This window comes from Nomascus leucogenys, chromosome 2 (assembly GCF_006542625.1).
Source record: "Nomascus leucogenys isolate Asia chromosome 2, Asia_NLE_v1, whole genome shotgun sequence".
Lineage (NCBI taxonomy): Eukaryota > Metazoa > Chordata > Mammalia > Primates > Hylobatidae > Nomascus > Nomascus leucogenys.
Window position 1 is genome coordinate 42,688,477 of NC_044382.1, and position 10,435 is coordinate 42,698,911.

General features: G+C 49.3%; 1 protein-coding gene across 1 annotated transcript in view; it reads right to left on the reverse strand.

Moving 5' to 3' along the window:
• The window catches only part of TGFBI (transforming growth factor beta induced), a 33,711-nt gene extending 23,693 nt beyond the window's left edge, over positions 1–10,018 (reverse strand). The window contains exons 1-2 of the mRNA XM_012504763.2: positions 9,840–10,018; positions 5,188–5,286 (exon numbers count right to left, since the gene is read on the reverse strand). Coding sequence (XP_012360217.1) covers positions 5,188–5,286; positions 9,840–9,973 — 233 coding nt within the window. The 5' untranslated portion in view covers positions 9,974–10,018. The remainder of the gene's footprint in view (positions 1–5,187; positions 5,287–9,839) is intronic.
• Between the last annotated feature and the right edge of the window lie 417 nt (positions 10,019–10,435).

A 10,435-nucleotide genomic window follows, 5' to 3' on the forward strand; every position in this document is an offset into this window, starting at 1 on the left:
TTGAAATAAAGAAAAATGCATCTATAACTCAACAAATAAGGCCTGTGTTGGCTTCCCATTGCTTTCTGTGACAAATTACCACAAACTTAGTGGCTTGAGATCATGCAATTTATCTTACAATTCCAGAGGCTAGAGTCAGAAATTGGCCTTATGGGGTTAAAATCAAAGGCTGCATTCCTTACGGAGGCTGTAGGGAAGAATCCATTGCTTGTCCTTCCAGCTTTGAGAAGCTGCCTGCCTTCCTTGGCTTGTGGTTGCATCACTCAAATGTCAGCTTTCATCATCACATTGCCTTCGCTGACTCTGATCCTACTGCCTCCCTCTTTTTTTTTTTTTTGAGATGGAGTCTTGCTCTGTTGCCCAGGCTGGAGGGCAGTGGTGCGATCTCAGCTCACTGCAACCTCTGCCTCCTGGGTTCAAGCAATTCTCCCGCCTCAGCCTCCTGAGTAGCTGGGATTACAGGTGTGCACCACCATGCCTGGCTAATTTTTGTATTTTTTTTTTTTACTGGGAGGAGGGGGGGGGTTTCCCCATGTTGGTCAGGCTGGTCTCAAACTCCTGACCTCGTGACCCGCTCGCCTCAGTCTCCCAAAGTGCTGGGATTACAGGCGTGAGCCACCATGACCAGCCTGCCTCCCTCTTTTAAGTACCCTGATGATTATATTAGACCCATCAAATAATCCTGGATAATCTCCCCCTCTTATGATCCTTAATTTAATCACACCTGCAAAGTCTCTTTTTCCAGTAAGGGAATATAGTTACAGGATTGGAGATTAGGATGTGGACGTTTTTGGGAGGTCATGTTTCTACCTACCACAGGGTCTTACCCCAGGTGGCACATAGGTTCATGTAAATACCCAATAGAATAAAATTCCTCGTCAGCTAGTGAGCCTCCTAGTTTGCAGAATGGGACAGAACCCTCAGGAAACACTGCCCAACAGAGGTGTTTGGTCGATCTCTGCTGTTTGGTGTATGTCCAATCTCAGTGCCTCCAGAGCAGATTATTCAAGAGATCCCAGCTGGCTGCACAGGGATATGAAACAGGAAAGGAGGCACTAGTATGGGTCTGGGGTCAGCTTGGATGGCTTCTCACCGTCTTCTTTTTCCTCTTGGGACCAAGGTTGTGGGATATAAGGGAGGAAAAGGACAGCTCTTCTTCACCTTCACGTCAGCTGTCCCTGGTGCCCTGCCCAAAAGGACACCTACTGAAAAAGCCCTGCCAGCTGATGGAAAAGCTCGACCATGCACCAGCTGATCTCTTTAAAAGTTAAATCTTTAAGCATTAATGCAGTGCTGAAGAAGTATTAATATTTTTGCCCCTGGGCAAAGGAACACTTGCTACTAGAGAAACAGGAGTGCTCTGCCAGCTCATCTTGGCTCCAGAGGAGGGCTTCGCACTAGTGAAATGTGTTGCTCGTGAAACAATTTCAAGACTTTTGGAATGAATAGCTGCCACCCGTACCCGCTAGCTCCTCCACCAGCCCTCCCTATGCCACATTTATGATGTCTGAGCTCCTGCTATGACTATTCCAGTCCCATGATGTCAACTTGGACTTGGCTGTTAAATAGGCCTCCTCTCCCTGGGGCTAGCACAAAGGAAGCCTGTCAAGAGGCAGCCAGGCTTCCTGACCACAATTTCCTGCACCTTTGCTGAAAGTGCCACACGTAAAAAATTTTATGGCTACTAATCAAACCAGGGCCTGAAATCACAGAGGGGGATGCTGACTGTCTGCCCCCCGCAGCCCTCTTTGTTTGATTAGCCGTTGTATCACTCCGGTGCGCTTTAGGATCTGAAATAAATGCTAAAGTGAATTTCTGCACAATAAAATTCACAATAACAGCCACTAAATAGGGACGCACTGGTAACCACTTCCTGTAATAAAGTCCATATGTCAGCTTGACGCATTGCACCAGAGACTCAGGCCCTTCTCTCTTTGTAAATGCGGAAAAGCTTTTGTGTGCAGGCAACAGAGCTTCACCTGATGATAGCAGTGGAGTCTGGGGCCTCACAAAAGCAGGCAGGTGGCTCCAGGCTCCTGTCTCACCAGGTCGGCTCCTGTATCTCTGTGTGACCCCTCACCACAAAGTCTTCCCCTGTATGCTTGGTACTCCTTGTCTGCTTCCAAGGTGAAATTCTACTTCTGGATTTGGGACCCTTGACAACCTGAGCTGCCTCCTCTCCCATGATACTTTACTCCTTTTCCTCCCAACATAACACCTCTGCTCCAGCCTCCTTCTCTGGAGTCTTGCTGAGAAAATTCCAACTGCCTATGGACCCCATGCAGAGACAGTCCTTTTTGCTCCAAGCATTACTGTGCTCCCATTTCCCAGTCTGGTCCTCACCCAACTAAAGGCATCTAGTGACCCACTTTCCCCAGGATAACATCAACTCCAGCCAGCACAGCCCTTTCCCCTTCCCGCCTGACCACCCATGGCACTGAATTCTGACTGTATGGTGGTCAGACAGTAGCATCCTCACTGGTCTTGGTCTCAGGTACACAGAAGCCCTGCCAAGCCACTCTTACTGAGCTCTCTACAAGAACAGAGATGGGTTCCACCTCTTCCTCTCTCCGAGTTCTCTGGATCTTTTCCAGGGCAGCTCCACCTTCCTAATACTGCCTGTGATGTTCCAGGAAGGGCCTCTCTTGTCCTAGAAGTTTTATATCAAATAATATTTTTCTATCATCGTTTTCTCTTTTTGAAGTTGCCCAAAGCAATGGCCACAAATTCAAGAGTTGGATGTGAATGTCATATCCTTCCGGCTTTGTGAGACTAGGCCAACAGCTGGGCATCGGGCTTTGCCTGAGTCCACTCTGAACCCCATCTCCCCACCTCATCCAGACATTTCTTCCTTTTCCCAGAGGACTCCCCTTGTGCTCACTGGGTAAGGGAGCTGTACCACCACATCACCACATTATCATATCCAAACCTGCCCCCGAGGGGATGACCTGCTCATCAGGAACATTTTGGCAACGTACAGCTCTGTTGCTTGTGCCTTGTCCTGGCACACAAAGATACAAGGTACAAGAGCCAAGGCGACTCATCACTGACAGTATTGTCAGCCTGGACACTGATAGGGAATGTTATCGAGCTATTGTTAACTAGCTGAGCAAATGTTTCAGCCCACGGGCACCCCCGAAACAGTGTGGCAGTTGCTACCCTGTAGCCAGCTTGTCATCATAAATGGGTCTCCATTTTCAGAGAAACTTGAACAAAAAAGATGGCCCTCTGAAGCCCAGGGCTCTTGAGATATAGAAGAGTTGTTTGCTTGGCACTAGCACTCTGGTCACCTTCCAAGAAGCAATTAGGTGAGGCCTGACTTTGTGTTTAATTAAGTAATTAATTAGCTGTTAATTTGAGTAGATAATATACACACATGGGAAAAAAATCAATCAGTACTAAAGGTTTTCTTTCCTTTTTTTTTTTTTGAGACGGTGTCTCGCTCTGTCATCCAGGCTGGACTGCAGTGGCATGATCTCGGCTCACTGCAAGTTCCGCCTCCCAGGTTCACACCATTCTCCTGCCTCAGCCTCCTGAGTAGCTGGGACTACAGGTGCCCGCCACCACGCCTGGCTAATATTTTTGTATTTTTTTAGTAGAGATGGGGTTTCACTGTGTTAGCCAGGATGGTCTCTATCTCCTGACCTCATGATCCACCCACCTTGGCCTCCCAAAGTGTTGGGATTACAGGCGTGAGCCACCGCGCCCGGCCCATCTTTTTTCTTATGTTTTAAGTCAGGCATCATGGAAGAATGGGTGGTGTATAATTTGCATAGTCTCCTTTTGTTCATAGCAGCGAGAATATCGCTGGGTGTCTATTAGCTGAATCTTGGCAGTGTGTCCTCCTAGCTCACTCAACTTTTAGCTTGCAGGCTGGGCTCTCAATCAGGCATGGAACAAGCTGCCATGGACCTGCCCTGGACAGGCTCCCGGAGACTGCTGGTATCTCCCCAACTCTGCCATGAATCCCAACTTCCCTCAATTCATATTAGGATTGCTAACTGCCTAACATGATCAGGGTCACACATTGGGATATTTGTTTACACGTACAGTTTAAGGAAAGAGCATTTTCTCTTCTTTCAGTTGGCTATTAAATTGGAGGAGATGTCTGCTCAAAAGCAATGTCACAACAATAAACTTAAAAATCCCTAACATTGGAAAGTGCTTAAGAGAGTGGCTTAGAGTTTCTTAATCAACCTATTATGTATGGAGACAGGAGGAAGGTCAGGCCTTCACAAGTGGCTCAGGAGATTTGTCAAACACATCTTCCTAGCTGTAGGAGACAGCCAGCTTTGAGATCTGTTGACAGTGCCAAAACAGATTAGGTTTCCCCAGAATTGTTAGAACACGCACCTGATTCCACAGGGAGCTGGGCAGTGGGGTAAAAGCTGCCTCCCTCCTTGCTGATGCAGACATCAACAAGCCCTATTGTAACCACACTAGTCCACACCCCGTTGGCACTCTTACTTCTGTTTGTGTGGTCTAGATTTGCAAATCTAGGGTGATAATAATAATAGTAGCTAGCATTTACTGAGCACTGACACGTGCTGGGCACCATATTCAGTCTCTTATGAACATTATTTCATTTAATCCTTGTAACAACCCCATAAGGTGGGTCCTTGTGTTATACCAACTTTTCAGGTAGAGCAATGGAGGGTTCTAAAGATGAATCGACTGGCCCAGGTAGAGCTAGGGTTTGAATGAGGAAGTCTGTGCAAATATTATATGCTATGCTGTCTCATAATCTGCATATGTTTAGTGCTCTAAGTCTTTTTGGAGTGTTTACCTTAGGACTGTAAGATAGGGGTGGCATTCTTTAGTACAGATTCACCAATGGGCTTTCTTTTCCAGAGTCGCATGCTGGTGGCTTCTCCACTGCATATCTGTATTATTTTATGAGGATTGAGAAACACACACACACACACACACAGTGTTTCACGTTTCTTGCAAACCCAAATTAGCCCTGAAAAATGTCTCCAAGTCTTGTCAGCAGCCTTAAAAATGCAAAACAAAATTGGCCAGCTTCCTAAAAATGCCACTCCCTAGCACGCAGGTCCCAGACACGTTTGCACATGCATCTTCATGGCTTTTTAGGCAACCTGACCTTCTAGAAGTCTGGCCCAGGCCCTGGGGAACTGCAGCCAGTGTGCATACAGCTTGGTCTCCTGGCTGGTTATGGATACTCACGTTGATTTGCCACAGATTTTCCTTTGATACCACTGCTTGCAGTTGGTGAAGTACTTCCTATTAGTGCCAATAACCTTCTGCACAGCACACACGTTGGGGCTGAAAACAAAAGCAGCAGAGTTAGGAAGATGATCAGCACATCCACCCCACTTTAATGACTCCCATCATGTTGGCCTCCTTGAGTCACTGGAACTTTCTAGAGATAGAAGAGAGACAGTCATTTCAGTCTTGGTACTGGGGGTATCTTGGGTTTAGACTTTGGTTCTGTTTACCTAGATTCCCATCAGCCCCCATGAAAGCTTCCCCTGCAAAAATTGTTAAAATCTCTCTTACATATTGATGTAACTTCATGTACATATCCTTCTTTGACATGGGCAATTGACAAGTGTAAACAAAAGCATCTCTCAGGCAGCTCTCCATACAGACATGCTCTGCATCCCTGAGCCAGCTGCTTGGCTCCCAAAGACAAGCCATTGTTACTGTCCATCCTATAAACCAGAGGCTTTATAGCTGGTTTAAACCATGGCTGGTTGCTGTCAGGACCCTGATAGGGGATGCTCTCCCATTTAACTCTCAGTTGTTCATTACTTAGATCCCAGCTCAAGTCCCACTTCCCCCAGAGAGCCTTTCTCCAATGTCCCAGATGACATGCTGCTTTCTATCCTCTGACAGTGGATATGGTCCTTATTTGATGTTGGGTTCCAAACAGAATTCCTGTAAGTGACGCGGGGACGTGGGGGGTGTCTTTTCTCTGCATCTAACACTCAACAGAACCTCGAGGACAAGTGTTCTGCCTTGTTCTGTTGTTCACATTCTAGATGGGGCCTAGCATCCAAGCAGGGTGTAGAAGGAGCACGAAATGAACTTGTTGAAAATACTGCTCCCCAAACTATCCAGATCCAAAGAATCCTCAGGGACCCTGTGAAAAAGCAAGTGTAAACATCTGGGGGTTCTGCTAAGAAGCCTTTTCCAGAATCATAGGATTTTGGTTTTGCATGTTTTATTCAAGTATACCAAGTCCTGACCCAAACTGTGCTCAGGCCAGGTGATTGTGAAAGCTTCATTAGGAGCCCCCAGGGAAAGGAAGCTACTGTGCTACGTGGTCAGAAGAGGGTTGATCTTCCTGAACCGGAGGCAGGCATGCATCTGACTGAATCACAAGTCAGAGGAAAGCAAAGAAAACAAACAATACTGAGGGCTTTCACAAGACCTCCGAGCTCAGAGAACTTCAGGTATCACCCAAAGGATGAAGTATTTCTTTAACACCAATTTCCCTGTTACTTTAAGAATGCCATCCACAGACATCACTTGATGTGCAGCGTATTTGTTAAGAAGACACCAATATTGCAGTAAGAACTACACCTACTGTCCCCATCATGATTCCTCTGCAGGAACTTGAACAATTCTCAAATATTCAGAGTCAGGCTTTTGGGTGGGAGTCCATTCTGCCCCTTCATTTCTCTGCCCTGTCTCTTCTACGGTGATATGACTGTCACCTCTTGGCCAGTTTTTTTGTTCAACAGGTGAAAGTGAGTGGGCCCAGGAGGGACAATGAGCATTAATGCATCCATGTAAGGATCTAGGGGCAAGAGAAGTGAAGGCTGGAGAAGGGACCACAGCCAGCAGAGGCCCACGCCTCCCTAGTCTTAGCTGGAGCTGACCAAATCCTCCAGATTTCTGAATACCTGGTTTCTGTTTGCTGCCTAGGATTCACAGGTTAGACAGTCCCTGAACAACCCCTGAAGAGGCCTTGCTGGCCATACTCCAGCCCCCGGTCCTATTTATTGTTACAGAATCCCAGAAGCTCTTCAATCTCATCAAGCAGGAAACAATTATTGTCAATGAATTCCCTGCCACTTTCCGTAGGCGTTTGGAGAATCTTCAATGAGTCTCTTGTGGATGTGGCTCCAACATTCCTTTGCTGAATGTTTCCACTGCTGCTATCCTTGTGGCAGCAGCAGAGGCTGGGGGCGGCTGTGACCCTCTCCTTCTCACATCGGGGAGTGTGGGTGGGCTGTGTACATAGGAAATTCATGCTGAAGCTTAATTGAAATGAGCAAGTCACTTCTGGGCCTCAAGAATAACAGCATTGATGTTCAGCTTAGATTTGAAAACCAAGTGCTTCAGGAAATTCGGTTCAGTTTTTGGTTGTTGATGTTTGGAAGTGTATCGTATTTTTACTTCTCTTTCAGTATTATTTTTCCCCTTCCCTATATCAACACAGATATAGCTGGGAGTGAAGAGACCACATCATAGTTATTACTCTCCCAACAGCATTCTGTGTCTGAACTAAGTCACTCTCTATCTCACTAAGCTGCAGTTACACCACCTGTAAAATGGGAACATGAACAGTAGATCTCACTGTGTTGTGGTGAGGTCGAAAGCAAAAGTGGCAAAATCAAGTGCTGCGCACAAGCAAGGCACAGCTATTTCTTCCTTCGTATCAGGCAGCACGCTGCAATTCCTTAAAATAGCAACGTTTTACTTCCCTTTCTAACAGTTTTCACTTCGAATGAAAGGCTGGAGCTTGAACAACGTTATCCATTTGCACAAGGTGCCACAGCCATGTGTGCCAGGCCAGGAAGCCCTGTGGCATTAACAGGGACAATTAGATCAGAGTAAATACAACTGTGCCTGCAACCATTTTGCCATGGTTCATGTGCCTGCGCATCCACATTCTACTGGGAGAGGGGTGCTCCTGTGACTTCTTAGATTACTCTGCCCATCACAGATTACAATAGGCCTTTCCAGCTGTGCTGCAGGAAGCTAATTAAGAGGATTCGCCTGCAGGGATATGGTGGGGAAGTTGATCTAATATCTGGAACTCATAATCAAGAGCATCTGCATTTAAGAAAAAAACCCAATTTTCCAGCTGGTCAGCACTCTTCTGGGCTCTGAAGGGAAAGAGGTTTGCTATAAAGATGGCTCTTGATGGAAAGCCCTCAATACCTTTGAGGATCCTTCACTGTGGCTGTGCAGAGAGATGCCCTTATAGGTGACACGGTTGCAGGGCATGCTATAAGGATCTTCTCCTGACTTAGGGGCAAAGATACAGAAGAAATAGAACCCTCCCAGGCAGATTGAGGCACCCAAACATAACACAATTCATTGGCAGGAAAGGCAGAGAGACCAACGGAGAGGTAGGCAGAAATAATAAAAACGCCAGTTGCTTGCATTTTGATGTTGAGGCCTCACATCCCTCTTGTCTTTCTGACATCCCCCCTCACTCTATTCTGCACACTGCCCAAGTCAAAGGTGATTCTCCCACTTCCAGAAAGATCCCAGGATATCCCCAGTATTCTCCTCTTTCCAGGAGTGTGTTGAGGCTGCAGCCGGGCCTGATTTGATTTCACTCTGCAGGGTGGCCAGATGTGCTCCCAGTAGGCCCTCTCCCCCAGAGCCCCAAACTCCTGAAAGGCCTAGACCATAAAGCCACAAGCAGAGGAAACAAGAGCAGCTATGCTCTACGAGGGGCAGCCTGTACCCGTACCCTGAGCACTCCTAGTGCAAGGAGACAAGACTGTCAGGGCCTATGAAGTCAACTCTATCACCCCCCAACAATGAGTTTTGATTTGAGTACAGATCTGCCCAGTCTCTTGGAGGTTTGGGCATTGCTTGTGGGTGTGAATGCCAGACCCCGATGGTATTTGGGCTGCTCTGAGGAGTCACTACAAGATTCTACTCATATATAGTTTTACCTAGTTATGAAAAAGAAGTTGGTGCAACCAGGTAGGCTGGAAGCTGCAGCAAAGCCTGGGTATGTGTGACGCAGGTATGGCCTGGTTTTTGAGGTAGAAATGTTGCCTGCCTCTGCCTGGGTCAGTATTGGGGCCACTATCAGACCAGACCTTCTGCTTGAGTTTGTCTCCTAAAGCCAACACATCTTCAGGGTCTCAAAGGAATTCCTGCAATGATAGTGTCCTACATTTACAAACCCAGCTATTACTTTAAGACAGACTCCAATCCTGGCTCCAGTGTACACTTCAGGACTGTGGGAAAGTGGAACCACTCAGGACTCAGTTTCCCCATTTGAACAGTGTGTGTGACGGCCCAGTGCATTCTCCTGCTCTTCATCGGGCAGGACAAGAAGTGCCACATTGCCCTTGCTGTCCCCAGAGAGTAGTGTCGGGTGCCAGCAGTGTCTGAGTGCAGGGCCTGGCCAGGAGCACAGGAGTCTGGGGCACCTTAGATGCTGCCATCGTGTGTGGCCCAGGTTCTTGTCTGGAGTCGCTGGCCGGGGGCCTGGCTGGGTTGGAATCTGTGTACTGCTGGGTGGGCTTTGCCCTTGGCACCTTCCCACGGTGATTATGGCCAAAGAGTTGCCATTTCCCCCTTTCTCCAGTGGCTGGGAGGAGAAGCTGAAAGCGCTGTCCGTCTCAGGCTCTTGGCCTAAGTCGAAGGTCTCTGGTCCGCTTCCCCACTCCCTTCTTCTACAAAGCCGCGGCCGCCCGCTTTCCCTCCATGGTCCCCCACCTCCCTCCCTCTCTCCTTCCACCGCGTGCAGGGCTGGTGTCCGAGCGCTCCACGCTGCAGGCTTTTAGTTCGGGCTTTGTCTCCTGCACCCCCAGCCCACTTCAATGCCCCCAGCGGCGTGCGCTCCGAGCCCCGACGACCTGACCGCCCGCGGCCCCTGGCCAGGCGGCTCGGCTTACCCGTGCTGGCGGCCCCGGAGCCTGCTGTGCTGCAGCACCAGCTGGTAGGGCGACTTGGCGGGACCCGCCAGGGTCGCGGCGGGGCCCAGGGCCAGAGCCAGGGCTAGGGCCAGCAGCCGCAGGGAGAGCGCCATGGAGCGGGACGACGCGCACCGAGCGAGCTGGCGACCGACGGGCGAGCGGGCTGCTCCAGGGAAGTGAGAGCGCCTCCGCCGCCCGGGCCAGGTTAAGTAAGCGGCGAGCGGGAGGGAGCGGACGCCAGGGGCGGGGAAGCTGGGCCGGCCCGTGCAAGGAGGGCGGGCCTCCTGGTGCCTCCCAACCCGCGCGCCCCCGGCTGCCCTGGGCACCCACCCGCTCCCGCACTGTGCCCGTGCTCAGTTTTCCCAGCCCTTGCCCTCACTGCCAGCCCTCCCTCCCTCTCTCCCTCGCCACAGGCTCCCTCGAACTAAGGGTATAGGTCCCTTAGGCCTCCTGTGGCTGCTTCCAAATGGGGACCTTGGGACTGAGGGACAGCTGTCTCTGGGGCTTGGGTCCTGCATGCTGGGGGCCCGAAGATTCCCTCACTGATCTTGAGGCTACAAAACACTGCAGGGAGG